The sequence below is a fragment of the Neltuma alba genome, unplaced genomic scaffold, assembly GCF_004799145.2.
Source record: "Neltuma alba isolate B1F8T4 unplaced genomic scaffold, ASM479914v2 tig00011161_pilon, whole genome shotgun sequence".
NCBI classification, from domain to species: Eukaryota; Viridiplantae; Streptophyta; class Magnoliopsida; order Fabales; family Fabaceae; genus Neltuma; species Neltuma alba.
The window spans coordinates 348,933-372,568 of NW_021635892.1; the positions used below are offsets into that span (position 1 = coordinate 348,933).

General features: G+C 35.7%; 1 protein-coding gene across 1 annotated transcript; it reads left to right on the forward strand.

Moving 5' to 3' along the window:
- The first annotated feature begins 2,580 nt into the window (after positions 1-2,580).
- LOC114762007 (UDP-glucuronate 4-epimerase 3) lies at positions 2,581-4,495 on the forward strand. The gene has a single exon (XM_028951461.1). It carries the CDS (start codon positions 2,856-2,858, stop codon positions 4,173-4,175), a length of 1,320 nt encoding a protein of 439 aa, XP_028807294.1. The 5' UTR covers positions 2,581-2,855; the 3' UTR covers positions 4,176-4,495.
- Positions 4,496-23,636: the final 19,141 nt, after the last annotated feature.

The window sequence follows — 23,636 nt, forward strand, 5'->3', positions numbered from 1 at the left end:
TAAACCTAGGCTATTATATTTTTGGTATTTTTAGATAAAATAATGATAGAATGGAAATGGATGATAGGAAACTTCTTGAAAATAGTTTTAATGGCAATCATAACTTGCTTAAGATATTTGGAGTTTCATAAAGTCATGAGGTTTTCTTGAATAACAACCACAATTACTCATTGAGTCTAATGTTCAAATCAATAAGCTTCATTAATAAAAACACTGTTAAGCTCTCATAATGTGCAATTTGGGAATGATCAATGCAATTAGCTCAATGCAACCAAAAATCAACTCAATATCAAAACATGACCATGCAAGATAAGAGAGAATCAAGAGGATTACACGAGACATATATGCAACCACATATATTAAAGCACAAAATTCTATATTAACCAATCCAAACTACAATTATAAATAATTAAACAGTGATTACAGCAGCAATCCAAGTGTCTAACTAAGAATTATAATTCCTAAACCTAGGAAACCATAAATTCATAACTAAAAACTGAAAATTGAAACTGAACTCCCCTTTGAAGCTTGGAAACTCATGCCACTCCACCATCTTCAAGAGTTAGAAAACCCTAGCCCACCATAGCCTTGGAAATCACCCCAACCAAAGTGAATTCTTCAGCCATAGCAGCTAGGAGATGAAGGAAATGAGGTGAGATAAAGAAAAAGTGAAGGAAACGGATGGGGAAGGAGATGGAGATGGAAAGGTAAGAAGATGAGAGAATAGAGGCGTTTGAGATGAGAGAATGAAGTGATTGGATGGAAATAGGGTTTCTAAGGGTTTTAGGGGTTAATCTAGGTCAGATCACATGAGTAGATACTCCATTTTCACGCTCAGACCCGAATCTGACGTTACTGATATGAAGGGTTTCGCTGCACAGCCAACATCACGGCCACCAAGTCCCGAGGGTCTTTAACCTTGATCCAGATTGTTCATCACGATGAATCCACAGCCAATGTTGTGACCAACTCATCCTGAATCAATACTCTTAGTTCTCATGTTGTGTAATCTCTTGGTCTTCAATCTTAGCTCTAATTCTCAAGTGTCCTACAATGAAAAGCATCAATTTGAAGCATCAATTGTCCTAAAAATCAATTAAATATAATTAATAACCAATTATAACAATTTTATCCTAAAAAAGATACTAACTCAAAGCAAGGACTCTTAATCTAAATTAAACACAATTATCACCAAAAAGAGTCAAAAGCTATAATAAAAGCCCTAAAAACAATATGAAATAACATAGAAGACTTAGGTTCGATCAATGATCTACCCACGTCTGTATTTCTAACAATTATGCTTGTGTTACGCTCTATATCTCTCCTAAATAGTAAATTCTTGTTCCATATCTCTTCCTCCTTGTCATATTCCCCCCCCCCCCCCAAGATGAATTAGGTTTAAATGCTTTCTTACACGACATTTAGCTCTTCATTCTAGGTTGATCGGTATTGCTTTCTAAGTCCATCCATTCATTCTTCCTCACAGTGCTTCAGAGAGATTTCTCTTGTGAAAACACTCTCCATTCACTTGACCTTACCGCTTAGGACAGTAGCCTTCTCCAAATCCTTCACTTCACCCATCTATGAAGTCTTAGGCAAGTTCTATCTATTCTCCTACCTCCTTTTGGTACTTGGGTCTCTCTTGTCACCCCGGTCCACGCCCCCAAGATTGGTCCTAGGCTTCTTCGGAGGCTATTTTCAGTTGGGATCACACAGCATTATAGAAAAACTCATATTCTTTCTCCACTCTATCTGTACCCTTTTTTTTTTTGCCTTGCCTGACTTCTTTTACCTCTCAATTTTGAAATATAAAAGATACATTTTTGTTGATCTTGGCATTTGCCACCATTTAATGCTGCTACTCGTGAGGATAATGGATTAATTTTGTTAACCTATTGATTATTGATTTGATCTTATTTTCTTGCCAATTTTAATTTTATAACTAAATCGCTCCCATCTAAATTTTTTTATTTAATATCTAATATCTAACTTTAAATAATAATCCGATCAATTATTTATTATTTTGATTTTCCAAACTGACATTATTAATATTAATAAAATGGAAATAAAAATAAAAAAATTGATTTACATATATAGTAACTAATACTGTTTTTTTTTTGGGACTAGAACTGAATTTGTTAAAATACACGAATAATCTGGCTTGACTATGGTTATATTTCAAAACAATATATCTAAATATATTTTTCTTTTCAGTGTTACTATATTTTAACTAAAATATGATAATTAACTCTTATGTGCTAAAATGAGAATAACATGTCATATTAGTTATTCTATTTTAAAAAATTATGCATTTTTTTGTTTTGATTCTCATTTTTTTACCAGGTTTATATTTTGATTCGAATTAACCAATAACCACATAATAATAATAATAATAATAATAATAATAATAATAATATAATAATAATAATATAATTATTATTATTATTATTATTATTATATAATTTTGTTTTCCTTACCTCATATAATTATATATATATATATATTTTTGGTCGCTCTCCCTTGTGCTCATAAATTCGTAAACTTGTGTCGTATGGCATGGTGTGTACGCGTATTCGCAGCTAAACTTTTCAGATGACTTTCCCTGTAGACTTGAGATCTTCACTATAAAAACGTAGCCGCCTCTCTGTTCTGTTTGACGCCTGAAACTGAAAAATCTAAAATCCTCTCTTCCTGCGGATTTTAGATACCCCATTTCAGGAATTTAGGATCAGAGGAAGGTTCTTCTCTTCAATCCCAGGCCAATTTTCCTGAGATTCGATTCCCCAGGTTGAGAATTTCGGGAACTAGGGTTTTATCATTTTCCACAATTTTTTTTTCTTTTGAATTTGTGAAAAATGTCCCAGCTCAAGACAGCCTCACACATTGACGACATTCCATCCACTCCAGGCAAATTCAAGACCGACAAATCTCCCTACTTTCATCGCCTCAGGATCTACTCTACTCTTTCCAAGCTCACTCTGTGGTCTTCCTTTTTCTTAATCTTCGTCCTTTTCTTCGTGTTTGTCTCCCGTTCTTCTTCTCCGGCCACCGCCACCGCCCCCGCCCGCCGTGCCCTTGGCGACTCATGGGGCGGACCCGCCTGGGAAAAGCGAGTCAGTAAATCGGCGCGTAGGAGCTCGGCTTCTGGTTTCACTGTGCTTGTTACTGGGGCGGCTGGTTTTGTCGGCACCCACGTGTCCCTGGCGTTGAAGCGGCGTGGTGATGGCGTCCTTGGGTTAGATAATTTCAACCGTTACTATGATCCGAACCTCAAACGCGCTCGCCAGAAGCTTCTTGATCGTGCCGGAGTCTTCATCGTCGAGGGAGATATCAATGATTCGGTGCTTCTTCACAAGCTTTTCGATGTAGTACCGTTTACCCATGTAATGCACCTTGCTGCACAGGCGGGTGTACGGTTCGCGATGCAGAATCCCAATTCTTATGTTCACAGCAACATCGCTGGGTTTGTGAATCTTCTTGAAGTGTGCAAATCAGCCAATCCGCAACCTGCAATCGTGTGGGCGTCTTCTAGCTCTGTCTATGGGCTTAATTCCAAGGTACCTTTCTCGGAAAAAGACAGAACAGATCAACCGGCCAGTTTGTATGCTGCCACTAAGAAAGCCGGTGAAGAAATTGCACATACCTACAATCATATATATGGTCTTTCAGTTACTGGTTTGCGGTTTTTCACGGTTTATGGTCCTTGGGGTCGCCCTGATATGGCCTATTTCTTCTTCACGAAAGATATTCTTAAAGGAAAGCATATTACAATTTTCGAGGCTCCTGGTCATGGAACAGTTGCGAGAGATTTTACCTACATTGACGATATTGTGAAAGGCTGTTTGGGGGCCTTGGATACAGCCAAGAAAAGTACTGGTAGTGGTGGGAAGAAGAAGGGGCCTGCACAGTTCAGAATTTTTAACCTGGGTAATACTTCACCAGTGCCTGTGAGTGAGCTTGTGAGCATATTGGAGAAGCTTCTAAAAGTAAAGGCTAAGAGGAAAGTGTTGCCGATGCCAAGAAATGGTGATGTTAAATTCACACATGCTAATATTAGCTTGGCACACCGGGAACTTGGCTATAGGCCTACCACTAATTTGGAGACAGGACTCAGGAAGTTCGTACAGTGGTATCTGGAGTTCTATTCCGGATCTAAGAAGAAGAGTTCTTGGTGATTTTTTTTCATCTTTTTTCCCCCTTTTTTCGTGTCATTTTTTCACACATCTGTTGTCTATGTGCTCCTTTGAAATCTTTCATGTTTCCTTCCTTGTGCCTTATACAAAGGAGATGTTATACCTGCAGTGCATTGTTTTGCTGTTGAAAAGAATATGATTGCAGGCTTACGGTTGTATCAAGTAAGAACTAGGATATTGGTAAATGCTTTTCGCTTCATATCTTACTTTGTTTGCATCTTATGTTGTGTGGTATTCGAGGTTAACCATTGTACAGTCTTATGGAGAGATCAAATCGATATTCCTTATTTGTGGAGCCTGTCTTTCCTTGTAAGCTCTTGTTTCAGACCATTTTCTAGGAATTTTGATAATTTATATTCGTTTTGTCACCTATTGTACAGAGTTTGTACTTACAGGTTCAATTTGACATGCACTGCCATGTGGTTTGAATGTTGCAAACTGTGCCTTCTGCTTCATTGTTCTTAGGGTGATGAATTGCCTGTTTGCCTGCATACTGATGCAAATATTGTAGCTAGAGATGCACTTTTTTCTTGGATCAATCTTATTACATTTGAATCCTTTGGCATGAATATGTTTGATTGATCTGTTTATCTGTATGAACCCGTTCTGAGCCATGGCTAATTTACTCAAGATTTTGAGTTGGAAAATGAAATGAAAGTAGAAAATAAATCTCTCCCACCGATGATGCTGTTTGTTACAGGTAATAGGTTTACTCCCGTTAATGTGGATTGTTGGCGGCAGTTTCTGGTTAATGAGTCAGTAACAAGTTAGGAAGATTGGATATTCCAAAAAGATGAGACGAATTTGTATTTTAGTACATAAATGTGATAGGAAAACTGCGCCAGAGCTAAAATGATGAGTATTCAGTATAGAGTACTCCATTGTAGTTCAAATTCAAGTTGTAGGATCCAATTACGAAAGTTTCTCCAATTTCCTGACATTTGGATGCAAAATTTTATTGGGTAGATATCAATTTTTTCCTACGAAATGTAATAATCATTAATTTTTGAATGCCTATTTTTAAATGGTAAAAACATAGGGGTTATATATGATGATGAACTTGTGAGTTTTCATGAAAAGTTTTATTTGGAAATTATGTTCCTGATGAAATCCTTGTTTTGTCTTCCCTTCTAAATAAGTAAAATGTCGTTTTGTTAGGTGAAGATTGATGGGTAGAGAGGCTGTCATCATAACTACAAAACTTGTAATCAGAAAGTGGTTGAGGGGGCTTACATTAGTTGTTGAACTTTGATTGTCGATTTGAGGCTACTTGCTTTAGGTTGCTGATTTTTGACGACTAAGTTACACATTCCCTTTACTCCGTCAAACTTTAATTTCTGTAGGCATATCTAGGCTATATTTGAGACATCATGTGGTTGTTTTATATACAATATTTTATTACATCTATAGCTGCTGCTGCTGCTCAAGAGTCAAGAATATAAATGTCATTTTAAATTATAAATTTTTTTTTAATGTTGAATTAATTTATATTCTGCATGCTAAAATGGTTGAGTGATGAATCAGTCAGTTTGTTAGACCGTATTATGTGTTCCTATTTCTATATTGGAATATACTCCTCCGGTCCTTATTATAAGACCCAATTTGACTTTTTATTTGGTCCTAATTATAAGACCCAATCCATTTTTTCTCTTATATTTATGCATTTTTTTCCAAGATAATCCTTCTAATAATGATAGTTTTAGCCAATATACTTAATTAGCAAGGATATTTTAGGAATAACAACACTTATTTATTATAAATAACCAACTTAACTTACTTCCTTAATCTCCTCAAATAAGTCAATTGGGTCTTATAATTAGGACCGGAGGAGTATAAGGTATAGAATATTCGCTCTCCATAACAGTCTTGTTGACGCAGTTATGACCAAGTCTACAGAGAATATCAACTTTAATTTGAAAGAACGGTTTAGGGTTATATTGTTAACCAGTTGTACATCACGGAATCAGGTGACGTCAGATCAAATGAGGATTCGGTTGCGCCAATGTTATAATCAAGTGACTCAAGATTATGGGTATAACATGAAGCCAACCAAAAAAAAAAAAACCAAAGAAAGATTATGAGTTGAACAGTGAGAGAATTATAGTGAGGTTTTAAAAATGGAAAAAAATACTAAAATTTTTTTAATGACAAGTCAATGGTTGAAATTAGTCAATGAAATTTTATTGCAATTCTCCTTTGAACATTGTATGAAATCAGGATAAGGGATGAGAGAGTCAGTGATAATGCTTTAACAAGTCATTAATAGATATTTATATTTTGATCCCTTCATAGAACTAGTACTTTGTCTAAAATCCAAATCCTAAATAATACTGATTTACGAGTGTTCCACCTGTGGACTAGAGTCTGACTGAGTAATGAAAATCGCTTGTGCATTTAAACTACTGAAGAAAACTGAGATAGGGGCTTGTTATGATATATTAGCTTCTGTGGTTAATCTAGATTAAGAAAATTAATTTAGTTAGTTATTTGTAATAAATAGGTATTGTTTTTTCTAAAATACTCTTGCTAATAAAGTGTATTTGATAAAACATTTAACATGTACAACTACTACAAGGACTATTTTAAAAAAATAGATAAATATGAGAGACAAAGTGAATTAAGATCTTATATTTAGGATTAAATTAAAAGTCAAACTAGATCTTATATTAACGATAAGAGGTAGTATTTAAATTCAAATGTCATTTTTGTTTTCGTGAAAAATAGCTGAACAAATATTTAGTTATATCTTGCATGATGGGAGCTATAAATATAGAAGGCGGTTGTATCTTCATTTTTAGAAATTAACTCCTTCCATTTTTATAAGAAAATTTTAGCAGCTCCCTTTTGTTCCTATTTATAAGAAATAGTCTTGGGAAAACTAATTTTAATCCTTCAATTTTTAACTTAGTGATGGCTTAGTCCTCCAAGTACAACTCAGTACTACTCACTCAATTTTTAAACTTTTAATTTTATTAAAATTCAGTCCCTAATCATTTCTTATTTAATAAATTAATCCTTATACTACATAATTCATCTTGGTTATTACATAATCATCCTTTGTGGCTTCCAGATAGAGTTGGGAATGTGGGTTGAGACCCGCGGGCCAGCCCACTATGAAAGAGCTAGTTAGGGTTGACATTTTACCATAACCCGTATCACATAACCTGCAGGCTGTGGCGGGCTAACTCGAGGGTTGGTGGGTTGGCCCGCCTAACCCTCCCCTCACTTTTTTTTTAAATTTTTTTGCATAAATTATAGGTTATTATATTTGAAAATTTTCTTCCCTCATTTACATTTCAATTTTCATGTTACATAATGCATATCTAAACAAAAAATATTTTTAAAAAATAAGCATACTATATTTATAACAAAAATTTAATAACTACAATTAAATATGAGACAATATTTATTAAGGAAAAAAGTGTTTCAGGAAAACATGATGAATGAACTTTAAAAAAAAGAAATTAGATAAATGTACTTCTAATTTATTAAGAAATAGTTTTTTTTTTGGTATCAAACAGGGTATTTGTATGAAAAAATTGTAAAATTTATCACTTGATGAGTTGATGTTAAATGTTAATCATGTAAAATGTTTGTAATGTATTATGTTATATTTGTATTGACTATTTTCAATGTGATTAAATATAATTTATACTTGTAATTACTTTTGAGATTTTTGGATCACCATTTATTAATTTAAAAAAATAAATAAAAATAAGGTTTAAAAATTGAGAATTAAAAAAAAAAAAAAAGATGGCAAGCTCGCGGGTTAGGATTGGTATTTTTCCAGCCTGTCAAAATGCGAGCTACTCCAGCTCGCACTGTATAACTCACGGGTTGTGGCGGGCTAAACCACAACCCGCGAGCTAGCCTGTATTTCCAGGTATACTTCTAGATAAGCTCCACGTGACTAGCATTTTTGCACAATCAGTTTGCTGGAGAGAAAGCATAATTTTTTACTCACCTTATCTGAAAGCCACATACGATGATTATGCGATGACTCAAGGTGAATTATATAGGATAAAAATTAATTTATTAAATGAGAAAAGATTAAAAACTGAGTTTTAACCGATTTAAAAGTTCGCCAACTCAGTCACATGAGGATAATTGGAAGATTCATCGATTCAGTCATAATTAAATTAAAAATTGAATGACCAAAAAGGTTAATTTTTCCAATATTTTTTAGTTATTTTTATGCTATAATCATTCCAAAGGAAAAACGGAAAGCGCAAAGAAGGAAGTTAAAAATGATAGTATGAATGCCAAGTGAATTGGCTAATTGTTTTGCTATATTTGTCTTGTGGACATTTCAAAAAATTCGTGAGTACTCCTAAATTACCACGTCATTCATAGTCTGCCAAATTAAATGAATCGATCAAAAGCCACAAATATTGGCAAAGAGGAATTTTGTTTTTGATCTATGATATTCCCTTACACTCCTTCACACATGAAACTTATAAAGCTTATTTCAGCATTTAAGTTTGATATAGGTTTCCTTTCTCCCCTTCTTTATGTGGTGCATCATTGAAGTTCTTCATTCTATTTGGGTTTACTTAAAGATCTTCAAATGGCAAGTAATGATGATAATATATCGCAAAATAAATAAATAAATAAATAATCTATTAGTTCCTATAGTTTATATACGTATATATTAACCATTGAATTAGTCCTTCTTGTTTAATAATTTTAAATATATCCTCTATTTTATAACATTTATGTGGGTGTGCACCTTGCCAAGCAAACTTTGAGCAGGCATATTCATCCCCCAAATGACAACATTTGAGGGATGAACCCATCTTCTCTCTCTGTTTTTTTAGATAATTTATATTTTTTATTTTTTTAGGTTAAGTTGTATTTCGTTTTTGAAATATTTTTCAACAACATCTAATATCCTAAATTAGTTAATTTTTAGTACATCTAGTATTCTAAAATATTTTTACAGTAAAGCCATTATCTTAAATTAATTAATTTTTAGTATATTCAACACTCTAAAATAATTTTTTGATGGCACCCAATATTCTAAATTAATTTATTTTTTAATGCATCTAGCACTTTAAAGTATGTTTTCAATATTATCCAGCATCTTCAATTAATTAAATTTTAGTACATCCAGCATTTTGAAATATTTCTCCAGTCAATTACCTAAATTAATTAATTTTTAGTGTATTTAGTAGTCAAAAATATTTTTTCAATAGCAGCTAGTGTTACAAATTAATTTTTAGAGTATCCCGCACCCTAAAGTATTTTTTTAGGAGAAAATGGGGGATAAATCCCCATTTAAAAAGTTAATTGTAGGATCAGACCTGAACTTTTGAGGTCCTTTTCGAGGATTAAAAAGGGAAAACAAATTACCACAATACCCTTAATGAAATGTAATTAGAATCAAGCATATACAACTAGTGATCAAGGACATGTAATTAGGATTAGTAATATGCAATTAGCTTTTATATGCAGCTAGGCATATACAATATGCAATTAAGATTCAATTTATGGAATTGGAGATCAAGAATATATAATTAGGATTGGTGATAAACAATTACATCTTATATGCAACAAGGCATCTCCAATATGCAATTATGAACAAGCATATAAGGATGTACAATTAGGTCCTATATGTAACTAGGTGTATGCATTATGTAATTAGGATTAGGCATATACAATTAGATATCAAAGATACGTAACTAGGATCAGTGATATGCAATTAGGTCCCACTATCACTAGCTATCCTTAATAAGGAATTAAAATCAAGCATAGGCAATTTGGGATTAAAGATATGCAATTAGGATCACTAATATGCAATTAGGTCATATATGCAACTAAGCATCCTCAATATGCAATTAGAATCAAGCATATGTAACTCAAGATCACCGATATACAATTAGGTCCTATATGCAACCAGACATATGTAATATATAATTATGATCAAGCATATGCAACTGGGATTCAAGGATATGCAATTAGGATGAGTGATATGCAATTAGATTCTATATGCAGCTAGGCATATACAATATGTAATTAGGATCTAATATATACAATTGGGGATCAAGGATATGTAATAGAATCAGTGATATGTAATAAGGTTTCATATGCAACTAAGCATATGCAATATGGAATTATGATCAAGTATACGCAACTCAGGATTAAGGATATGGAATTTAGATTATTTAGTCTTTTTACCCCTAAAACTTATTGTCATTTAAAGTCAGGTCTCATTCAATAATTAACTTTTCAAATGGGGACTTATCCCTAGTTTTCCCTTTTTCTTTCTAATGTAGCACTTACTAACTAAAAAAAAATACTCTAAATATATTAAAAATTAATTAACTTATGATACTCAGACTTATTGAAGAAATATTTTAAAATGTTAAGTATAAGTTAACCTAAATAAACACACACAAAAAAAATTAATGATTTTTTTTTTTAAAAAAAAGGAGGTGGCTATCTCATCCCTCAAACATTGCCATTTGGAACATGCTCATTCCGTACTCATTAATTCCATGAGCAGGAATGCGAATTCACATTTATACAGTTAACCGTTGTACTTTATTTTTTTATGCTACCTAATATTTATCTTCCTCAAAAAAAGTTCACAATAGTAAACAACAATCAATCAAGAGAAAAATCTGGTTGATAACACATCTTCCCAAACATGGCAAACACCACCAATTCCAATGTCTCCTTAAGAACATACTTGCATTCCTGAATCAATTCAAAGTATATCTGAATTAGTTTCTTTCTCTAATGAAGAATCTCTATTGTAGCAACAAAATATTCATCAAATTGTAACAAGGAGCAAGGCTGGCACTTTCAAAGTCAAATATCCCTTCCTTGGTGTGTCACAACAAGTGCTTAAAGTAGAACCTTAGCCTTCATTAGTAGCTGAAGCTTTCTCTAAATCAAAATGGATAGTCCCAATGAAAGAGAAGTATGATGCTCTTATAAAAAATAAGACTTGGTTTTTAGTTCCTTATACTGTCTGAGAGACCACTGTTGAATGTAAATGAGTTTTTAAAAACAAGTTCTATTTAGATAGAAAGCCTTAAAAGAAAAAATTGATATTGGTAATAAAAGGTTTCCAGTAAAGTCTTGATGTGGATTATTATGAAACTTTCAATCTAATATTCAAGGCCTCTACTATTTTGTTGATTTTAACCATTGTAATATTTAGAGGATGGTATGTTTGAATAAACTAGACATAAAAAATGCTTTTATTAATGGCACTTTGATAGAAGCAATATACATGAGACATAAACAATGCTTTGCTGACTCAACTAAGACAAACCACATATGTAAACTAGAGAAAGCATTGTATGGTCTGCTGCAAGCACCAAGAGCTTGGTTTGGCAAACTAAAAGCTACATTGCTAAGTTGGGGTTTTGAAAATAAGAAGTGTGATACTTCTCTTTTCTGTTCAAGAAATCAGGGATTATTCTATTAATCTTGGCTTATCTTGATGATATTATAGTAACTGATAATAATCCCACAAAAATTAAATGCTTTGTCAAAGAGTTGAATGCAATATTTGCCTTGAAGGATATGGGTTCTTTGCACTATTTCCTTGGCATTGAGGTCAAGAGGAATTCTAATAGCATATTTCTTAGCCAAACCAAATATGTCTTTGTATTTTAAAGAAACATGGAACGTTGAGTTATGCTCCTTCATATCAAACCTAGAAAGGATCTTAATTTCACAAGCTATTTAGGTGCAAATTGGGCAATATGGCCTGATGATAGAAAATCAATTGGAGGCTATCATGTTTTCTTTGGAAACTCCCTTGTGTCTAGCTAGATCAAGTATCAAATCCAAGTATAAAACTCTCACCAATCTAACCAATTAGTTGTTATGACTTCATTTCTTACTTCATGAGCTGTAATTTCTCTTGACTAGAGTTCCAAAAATCTAGTGTGATAACACTAGTGCATAGGCCTTAGCTAACAATCTTATATTCCATGCTAGAACAAAGCATATCGAGTTAGATGCTCATTTTATTTGAGATCAAGTGTTGGCCAAGCGGGTCACCATTAGTCATAGTCCTTCATTAATGTATTCTTTATCTTAGCTCAACATAGGCTCTATCCCTGCCTTCACTTGAGGAGGCTTGTTAGAATTTGACACATGTTTAGTATGTGATTACTAAATAACATATACAAGTTGTATGACAGTTGTAATCTGAGTAGTTATTTATAACATAATCCCACTCAGCAAAAGAATTATTATTCTTTTCATATTGATAGCATTAGAGTCATTTCATAAAATTTTGAGATTTTCTTTTTGGGTCATATGACTTGATTAGGGGTTTGACAAATTTAGTGACCCAAGTTATTTAAGTATCTTTTTAAGAAATTTTTCCAATAAGAATATTAAATCATTATATAAAATAAATTAATTTATGTAACAACCCCCCCGTAATTCAAGGTAAATAAACATTTTCAAAACGATAATTGCTTTAAAAGGCTAACCATGGTAGGAAGGACAAACTAATCAAATAGAAATCTACCATAGTCAATAACAATTCAAATCTTTAACGAGGTAGTAGCTACTGTTCTAGAATAGTAAAGATAGTTAATCAAATCAGAAAGGATCAACATTTGATTTTCCATGTATATATCAAATCCATCAGCAATACTCTGGAATCTCAACTACAATTAAGACCAATTGTAAATGGGCTAGGACATTGAAGTCCACCAAAATAACTACCACTACTGCCCATTATCAATTGCAATCAAAATAACGATCACATATGACCAAAAAGGGCTCCGCCCAATAGTACATGTCTAGAATGCAGCGGAAAGGCTATGATTATGCTAAGTATAACCAAAAAGGCCCTAAAGTTTGGCAATATACATCAGTTAAAAACATGTATATCAAAATAGAGGCTATACAGAGTGGAAAGGAAAACTCAAGCCTCAGACACCTTCCCCTTGGGACCAACACATGAACCCTCGCCTGAAAAATGTTAAATAACCACGGGGTGAGTCAAATTGACCCAGTAACCACAATTCCAATTCAACAAGTATCCAGGGAGTGATTACAAGATAGCTAAGCGGGCAAAGTACAATTTCAAATAACATATAAGTTAAATATCTTTACAGAAAACAATATATAATAATTCAAAAAGTAACTTGCATGCATAAAATTTCATCAACCATCCTTATAACCTCCTTGTAACCTCTGACAGAACCCATGGGCTATTTGTTAGAAACAATCTCACCCAAGAGGGGGGTGAATTGGGTGAGTTACAAAAATTTAAAAACTAAAGGCGTGCAAATATTAAATAAAACCAGGGAGTCAGAGTAAGGAGAATTTTAACCGCAGAGAGGAGACACAAGATTTATACTGGTTCGGTCTAATCCACGTGACCTACTTCCAGTCCCCAGAACACCTCTGAGTATTTCACTATCTTCCAAGATCGACAGGGCTCTTGGTGCCTCGGTACAGTAATTGAATCGCTCAATCACTCCCCCTTACTCCCGTAAGGGTACAACCCCTCTCAAGAGTCCACACTCTTGAGTGTCTCTCAAGTTTTTAATAAAAGTAGTGAATGGCTCTCTTACAGAGTGAATTCAATGATAAACACTGATGCTCAGTAGTAAAGTGAAAAACAGAGTATTGAATGCGTAACTAAATAATAGCAGATGGTAGCTCCGGTATTCAATTCTCTTCATTAATGCCTCTTCGCGCCTTTTATAGTTGATATCGTTAAATAGCCGTTAGACGGAGGGCTTCTAGCCGTTGTGACTTCGTTTGCGTGTTTCACTGGTTTTAACAGCTCCGCCATTAATGCGTCTGAGTTTCTGACACTGTAGGTCGCAGTCTACGTAATCCCATTGAAGAGCCGTTGCACTCGTTTTCATTAATCTGCATATTTCAAACTTAGAACAAGTGAGAATTTTGTGGTGAGTGCTTTAACCTTGAATACAGAAGGAAGGCTAATTTATCATTCAAGATTTGTGTCGAGATCATTTATCAGTAACAAGAACAGAGTGTCATTCCGGTTTGGTTTGATCGAAAAGATGATCGATTACTTGATGATAGATCAAGTTATCGATAAACGGAATGAAGACTTTTCGAAATAGATCACTAAAGTTATCGATCAAGTGTTGGATCATCGGCTCCAAGAATTTTCATAGAAAGAGGAAATCATTGCATGATCGAACAAGTGATCGATCATATAATTGACCGAACAGATTATCGATAATTTAGATGTTATTAAAATGAAGCTTCAGTCATTGATGATCGAACATCTTATCGATAAATATATGATAGATAATATTATCGATAAAACATGGTTATGTAAATAATCAAAGAAGGACACGGGCTATTTGAAATGATCGAACATCTTATCGATCATTAACTATTCGAACAAGTGATCGATAATAGTGAAGAAAGAATTTTAATCCTGTAAGGTAAAGGAAATGATTATCGATCACGTTTTGTGAAAAACATGAATTCCGGGAATTTAAATGATCGAACATTTTATCGAAAAACCAGTGATCGATAACTTGATCGAAAAAATAGTTCACCATAACTTAATGCAAATATGTCAATTTTCAGACTCTTTATCGATCACGTTATGTGAAAACTTATTTAAGCAAACAAGTCAAAATTATCGATAATGTTATCGATAATTTACCTGTAGCAAAACTGAGTAGGAGTAAAAAGGACATTGATTATCGATCATGTGATCGATAATTTTGTGATCAATAAAATTATCGATCTATCAGTGAATTTGATCTCCTGCATTTAACGAGTTAGAGCATAAAGTTCGAACACGTAATCGATAAACAAATGATCGAAAACATGATCGATAAACTTGTAACAGAACTAATGTGCAGAGTGTTACCTTTTATCGAAGTCGTTATTGATGACTGATTTATCGATAACTTGATCGATAAATACACTTCAGATTTGGGTCTCTTATCAGTAACTCGATTGTTTACCTGATATTATCGATCAGCTTATCGATAATTTCCCATACCCTTATGTGATATTTATACTAGCGATTATCGATCACTTAATCGATAAAATATTCATCGAATAGTTCTTCAATCAAAAAAGACTACCATAGACCCGATTTATACTTGATCATTTATCTGAAACCTTAGCGATAACTAATTGCTCGATCACGTTATCGATCAAAATACTTAACCCTGAAATTCTGACTTTGTTATCATCAAAACTATAATCCTAACATTCTCCCCCTTTTGATGATGACAAAACACAGGTTAAGAGTCATTTATCAGAGAGAACATCAAACAGTTTCATATTCTTAAAAAGCATAAAAAGGCAGATAAATATCAAGAACATATTATCGATAAAAGCACTATCCAGATACACAAAAGAAAATCACAAAAGAGATAATATAACGTCATGACATGGAACCAAAAAACCATAAAAAGCAACTCATAAAGCCATATAATCTACGAAGTATCATCAGTTTTCTTCTCCCCCTTTTTGTCAGCATCAGAAGGGGTAGGAGCCGAGGGAATGGTCAGGGAAATAGGGAGAGGAGGAAGGGGAAGAAGTGGAGAAATAGATGGAAAATGAAAGGAGGGAACAGGGTGAGGTACAGTGATAAGAGCAAGAGTAGTAGGGACAGAAGTAGAAGTAGATGGAACAGAAGGAGAAGTGGTGGAAATAGGAGAAGTAGGTAAAGGAGAGGAAGGAGGTGCAGGCTCAGGGTGTGGTGGAGAGGGAGGATGGAAGAGGAGATCCTCATAGCTGAAGCTTGTGCTAGGTGGAGTGAAGTGCTGGCAGAGAGAGGTAACTAAGCCTTTAAGCTCTTGGAGTTCCTTGTCCACTGAATTAAACCTCTCAGTGACTTCTTTTTCCAAAACCACCATGGCTTGTTGGTGAAGATCCAGAATCTTAGAAATGCCATCAAACTTCCGGTCAGAAACTTCCCCATAGTCTCTGGCAGTAGTGTAGACTCTGGTCTCAAATGCACGAAGCTCAGCCTGAAACATTTCCCTGAGGGACCTCTCCATAAAAGATGGACCAGGGGTATGAGATGGAGCAGCAGTGGATTCGGCTTCATCCTGGGTCCGAGAGGCACTAGCAACTGGTTGCTTTCCCTTATCCTTCTGAGATACTTTCTGTGATGGTGTAAAGGGAACAGAGATCCTCATTTTGTGGAGCTGAGTGAGGCCAAAACTAGGAACCTTGGTCTTGAGTTCCCCAGGCTCAAATGGAGCAATGTTATGTGCCTGAAGGAAATAAGTGGCCAACTGAGGATAGGGGATTGGGGTTGATCTGGACTTATTAAGAACAAAGTCCTTCATCTCGGAGTAAATAAGATCCCCAATATTAATCTTTTCCCCACTAATAATCCGGGCTAGTAGAAGATAATCATCCTGAGTGAGATGTGAGAAGCTACCGGATTTGTTTACCATGCATCTAGAATAGATGTAATGGATGATCCTATAGAAGTCACACATCTGCTTAGGTGGGAAATTCAGCTCACCGGGATAATCACTGTTCTGCATTAAGATTCTGTAAGCCTTTACCTCATTCATGTCACCACCTCGCACAAAATCTTGAGTTCCTAGCAACTCATTTATTTTGGCACTGGTTATTTTAAAAGCTCTGCCTCTCAGTGTAACTTTCAGACAATTTTCTATGAGATTGTCTTTATCATCATATTTTTCTACTGATTCCATATTACAGTAGAATCTTTTAACCACTTCGGGACAGTATTCACCACCAATAATTAACCAATTTGAATAATGCTGCAGTGGGTCACTTAAATCAAGCTCAATCTGTTTATTTTTCCTCAGACCCTCTAAATCAACAGATACCACAGGACAGAATTTTCTATTGGCAAAATCGGCCTTATACTTTGTTATATTAACCTCAATATCGAGATTGCCAGATAATAACTCAGAAAATTCAGTGGGTATACCTTCAGAAGGAATTTCCGAGCGACTCCTTCACTTGCCCTCTGTTTCTTCTTTCTCGGTTGCTTGGGGACAGAGATATTCAAGGCTGATTCCACAGCTTTCTGAACTGAGACTCCATCATCCGACTCGGTCTCCGATTCCTCAGTTACAATCGGTAGCTTTGATTTGGACCGGGGAGACTTTCTGAGAGAGGCCGGTTGTTCTTCGGTCCGACTTTCCCGGATTTTCAGAGTAGTTCTCTTCTTCGTTGATTCCTCTCTCACCTTCGGTCTGTATCGCTTTCGAGTACCCGAAGCGGTGGTGTCACTCGATTGAGGCTGTTTCTCTTCGGTGCTTCTCCCTTTTCCACATTCGGTTGCTTCACCCGAGCCATTTCGGAGGTGCTGAGCGAGTTTTTGACAGATTAAACGGTGAGTTTGAAGTGGGTGAAGGTTGGGAAAGTGGTAGAGAACGATTCGATCGGTGTAACGGTGGAAGAATTTAAGATAGGAGTGATTTTCGACCGTTGCGAAGAACAGGGGACGGGAAATGTTCGAGCTAGGGTTCGGAAAACTGACGGATGAAATTCAGTACAGTACCGTTATAGTTCTTGAAATTATCGATTAAGTTATCGATCAACACTTGATCGATCACGTGTTCGATAATTATGAAGAAGACACTTGAACAAAGATCAGTTTTATCGATTAAGTTATCGATCAAGCATTTATCGAACATATTATCGATAAAGTAAGTAAAAAGAAATGCGTACCTGATGTAATTTATCGAATATTTGTTCGATAATTAAGCTTATCGGTCAGCTTATCGATCAATGCTTACCAAATTTGACAGACGAGTCTCGGAACCTTGAGGCTCTTGATCGATGTTCTGATCGATATTTATTTTATCGATCACGTTATCGATAATTGTAGTGTTGGAGCAATTCCCTTTCTTTACAAAGTGAATTTATCGATCAGTTGTTCGATAAATTATCTCCCACTTGCCTTCATGATTATCGATCAATTGATCGATAATCTCATACTCTGTTTACCTCTGTTTTTCTTCATCGAAACAGAGCTTCCTGCAAAACAAATTTCTACATACTCCGATGCTTAAGTTAGTTATCTTATCATCAAAACAATAAATTTAAACATTTAATCTTAAGAGATAGTATGAAATTTCTTACAATTCATTGGGATTTACCATTCCCAATTCTCCTCTGAAATAGCTGAACTTCTGTTGGTCTAGTGGTTTTGTGAAGATGTCGGCTATCTGATATTCAGTGGGGATGAATTCAACTTTTACATCTTTCTTTTGAACATGATCACGAATAAAGTGATGTCGAACATCAATGTGTTTGGTTCGAGCATGATGAACTGGATTCTTGGACAGACTTATCGTGCTCGTATTATCACATAAGATTGGAATCTCACGTATATTGATTCCTAGATCTTGTATTTGTTGTTTTAGCCATAAGATCTGAGCACAACAGCAGGCAGTGGCTACATATTCTGATTCAGTAGAGGAGATTGCCACGGTGTTTTGCTTTTTGCTTGACCATGAGACAAGACATCCTCCGAAGAATTGGCATTGTCCACTGGTGCTTTTCCTGTCTGTTTTATATCCACCGTGATCGGCGTCAGAATATCCCATTAAATATTCGGTTCCTCCTTTTGGATACCAGATTCCTAAATTTTGAGTTCCTACAAGATATCTGAGTATCCGTTTCACGGCTTCTTCATGCGACTCCTTTGGAGCTGACTGATATCTCGCACACATTCCAACACTGAACTGAATATCTGGTCTACTTGCAGTAAGGTATAGTAAGGAACCGATCATCCCTCTATATCTTGTTAGATTTATGTCTTTCCCGTCTTCGTCTATATCAAGCGAACAGGTTGAGCTCATTGGAGTCTTTACACTTTTAGCATTCTCCATTCCGAATTTCTTCAGCAATTCCTTTACATATTTCGTCTGGGAGATAAATATACCGTTCTTCTTTTGTTTGATTTGTAATCCCAGAAAGAAATTTAATTCTCCCATCATGGACATCTCGAATTCTCCCTGCATAAGCTTAGCAAATTCTTGACAGAGATCTTCGTTAGTAGCACCGAAAATAATATCATCTACATATATTTGAACAATCAAAAGATCTTTTCTATTTCTTTTAATGAAAAGTGTGGCATCCACTTTACCTCTTTCAAAACCTTTTTCTATAAGAAAGTGGCTAAGTCGTTCATACCAGGCTCTGGGCGCTTGTTTCAAACCATACAAAGCCTTTTTAAGTTTGTAAACATGATTTGGAAAATTTGGATTTTCAAAACCGGGAGGTTGTTCGATAAACACCTCTTCAGATATATAACCGTTCAGAAATGCACTTTTAACATCCATTTGAAATAGTTTGAAATCTTTGATGCAAGCAAAAGCCAAAAGAACTCGTATGGCTTCCAATCTAGCTACAGGAGCATACGTTTCTTCATAATCGATTCCCTCTTCTTGATTATAGCCTTTTGCTACTAATCGGGCTTTGTTTCTGACGATCTGAGCTGATTCATCGAGCTTGTTTTTGAATACCCATTTGGTGCCAATGACCGGATGGTCTTCTGGTCTGGGTACCAATTCCCAAACTTGATTTCTCTCAAATTGATTAAGTTCTTCCTGCATCGCAACTATCCAGAATTCATCTGATAGTGCTTCGTCAATATTAGAGGGCTCAATGTGAGATATGAAAGCAGAGAAAAGAACTTCATTGACAATTTGTCTCCGGGTTTTGACCCCTTCATTGACTTTACCGATGACTTGATCCAGAGGATGATCTCGGTTGTGTCTCCATGCCTTTGGCTGCTCTAGATTTTCTTGTAAAGAGGGATCGTTTAAAACATCTCTGTTTTCTGAAACGGTTTCTGAAGATAATTTGTTCCAGTTTTTATTCAAATCCAGTTTTTGAAAATTTTGAACGATTTCAGCATCATCATCTACAGGTTTCGAAATTGTTTCAGTTTCAGCAAACACCACATGAATTGATTCTTCTATTGTAAAGGTTCGTTTATTAAAATTCTATATGCTTTACTACGATTAGAATAGCCAAGAAACAAACCCTCATCAGCTTTAGGATCGAATTTACCCAGGTTTTCCTTGTTGTTGTTGTGGATATAGCATCTGCTTCCAAAGATCTTTAGGTGTGACAGATTGGGTTTTCTTCCCTTGTACAATTCATATGGAGTCTTCCCGAGCAATGTTCTGATGTAGGCTCTATTTGAAATATAGCAAGCTGTGCTCATTGCTTCTGCCCAGAATACTTGTGAGACCCCTTTCTCATTTAGCATTGCTCTAGCCATCTCCGTGAGTACTCTATTTTTTCGTTCAACTACTCCGTTTTGTTGAGGAGTCCTTGGTGCAGAAAAGTTGTGGTCAATTCCATGTTCCTCACAATAGTCTGCAAATTCGTTGTTTTCAAATTCTCCTCCGTGATCTGACCTGATAGACACAATAGATACACCTTTCTCATTTTGGACCTTTTTGGCAAAAACAATGAAAGCATTAAAAGTTTCATCTTTAGAGGAAAGAACAAAGTCCAGGTAAACCTTGAATAGTCATCAACTATTACAAGAGTATAAAGATTTCCCCCGAAGCTTTTTACTCTAGATGGACCGACCAAGTCCATGTGAATCATTTGGAGAGGTCTTTCAGTTGAAACTATCTTCTTTGATTTAAATGAAGATTTTGTTTGTTTACCTTTTTGACAAGCATCACAAACATCATCGCGTTCATACTGGATTTTTGGTAAACCAACAACTAGATCCCTTTTTATTAATTTGAAAGTTGATTCATGTTGACATGTGCAAGACGTTTGTGCCAAATCCAACTTTCCTCCTTTTTACTAATAAAACAGTTTTCAGAATTTTTAGAATCAAATTGAAGTGTATAACAGTTACCGTCCCTCGGAGCTCTCAGCTTCGTATTCAATTCTTCTTTCTTCAAGGGTAGGTCATCTTTGCTTATGATTAAACACTCTTCAGAATCAAAGATTACCCAGTTGTTTTTGTCCGCACTCTGACTGACGCTGAGGAGATTATGACACAGACCTTCCACGTAGTACACGTCCTCGACCTTCAGCCTATACTACTTCCGATTTCTCCGATTCCAGCAATTTTTCCCGATTGGTTTCCTCCGAAGCTTACTTTTCCTCCATCTTTTGGTTTAAGTGATGTAAACTTCTCAGTGTCACCTGTCATGTGTCTGGAACATCCGCTGTCTATATACCATTTATTTGTTCTGGATGCCTTGAGACATACCTGCAAAAATTACAATCATGTTTTAGGTACCCATACCTTCTTGGGTCCTTTTGGTTAGTATGAGTTACTTTTGGTGCATAAGTACCTTTGGGCACCCATTTTAATGTTCCGTAGTCTCCTTTCTTCTTATAGTAACAAGAAGAAGTTGAATGGCCTTTACGGTTGCAATGAGAACAAAGTGCAAAAGGATTTGAGGAATGCACAGAATTTCTAAAATATGTAAGATATGATCTACCACTACTCTTTTTCTTTCCTTTCGATTTATCTTGGGTTGGATCGTATCCTATACCAGTCTTGTCCATAGAGCATCGTTGAGCTCCTAGAATCACCTTAAGCATTTCGCTTCCTTTAGTGAATTTTTCTAAGGTTCTGGTTAGATCTTCAATCTTTCTTTCATTCTTTTCACAACTTTTGCAAGTCAAGGTCGAGTCAGTATTGACTTCAACCTTTGATTGTTGTTCTTCTAAAAACTTTATCCTTCTCTTAGAATTAACTAGCTCTTTTGCAATTCTTACTAATTCTAAGTGTAAAGCATTGTATTCGGACTGCAATTCATCATAAGATGGTTCTGAAATTATTACCTCGTCTGTTTCTGAGTCCTCGTTTTCTTGGGCCACTAGACAGATATTAGCTGTCTCTTCATCGTCACTTTCTTCTTCTTCATCGGAGGAGCTGTCTCCCCAGATTGATGTGACGAAGGCTTTCTTCTTTCTGAATCTTTCTTTCTTCTTTTCTTTATCCTTTGCTCTGGAGAGTTGGGGACATTCCGCCTTGATATGTCCTGGCTTCTTACATTCGAAGCAAATGATTGGATCCTTTGATTCGTTCGGATATGAAGAAATTTTGCGTTTCGGCTGAAACTTCTTTCCGGTTCTGTTTTTGTAGAATTTTTTGAACCTCTTGACTATAAGGCCCATTTCATCATCATCAAGATCATCTTCATCTTCTTCCTCGCTCACTTGAGTTTTAAGAGCGATGCCTTTCCGGTTTTTCTCGTTCATCTCCTTTTTGTATTTTTGCTTGCTCTCATACTCAGCAAGACTCCCGAATAGTGCTGCAACCGAACCAATGGATTCTCCTTTGGTTTCTTCAATAGCTGTTACTTTCGGTTCCCATTCTTTTGTGAGACCGCTCAGAATTTTTCTCACTTGATCTTCTTGACTATATTTCTTCCCAAGTGCAGTGAGGTGATTTATGAGATGTGAGAATCTGACTTCCATATCTCGGATACTCTCTCCTTCCTTCATTCTGAATAACTCGAATTCGGTAGTGAGAGTATTGATTCGACTCTGTTTTACACCGGTGGTTCCTTCATGAGCTATCTCCAGAGCCTCCCACATTTCCTTCGCGGTTTCCAGGCTTGAGACTCTGAAGTATTCCCTCTGACTAAGCGCACACGTGAGTATGTTGATCGCTTTGTCATTTAGAGTCACCAACTTCTTATCTTCCTCGTTGAACTCCGTGGAACTCTTGGGTACTTGCTGGCCGTCTATTGTGTTCATCGGGACATAGTTGCCGTGTTCTATTACGTCCCACAACCCATACTCTGTGGCCTTAATGAAGATTTTCATCCTCATTTTCCAGAACGTATAATTTTCTCCACTGAAGCCTGGCGGTTTAGATGTTGAACATCCTTCCGGTAACACGCTATCTCCGAATCCTGCCATTTGATCTCTCTTCGGACTGTTAAATCCTTAGTGAAGAGACCTGCTCTGATACCAAATGTTAGAAACAATCTCACCCAAGAGGGGGGTGAATTGGGTGAGTTACAAAAATTTAAAAACTAAAGGCGTGCAAATATTAAATAAAACCAGGGAGTCAGAGTAAGGAGAATTTTAACCGCAGAGAGGAGACACAAGATTTATACTGGTTCGGTCTAATCCACGTGACCTACTTCCAGTCCCCAGAACACCTCTGAGTATTTCACTATCTTCCAAGATCGACAGGGCTCTTGGTGCCTCGGTACAGTAATTGAATCGCTCAATCACTCCCCCTTACTCCCGTAAGGGTACAACCCCTCTCAAGAGTCCACACTCTTGAGTGTCTCTCAAGTTTTTAATAAAAGTAGTGAATGGCTCTCTTACAGAGTGAATTCAATGATAAACACTGATGCTCAGTAGTAAAGTGAAAAACAGAGTATTGAATGCGTAACTAAATAATAGCAGATGGTAGCTCCGGTATTCAATTCTCTTCATTAATGCCTCTTCGCGCCTTTTATAGTTGATATCGTTAAATAGCCGTTAGACGGAGGGCTTCTAGCCGTTGTGACTTCG

Excerpts from the sequence above, each read along its gene's own strand:
- LOC114762007 (XM_028951461.1), top strand. The coding sequence starts at position 2,856 with ATGTCCCAGCTCAAGACAGCCTCACACATTGACGACATTCCATCCACT.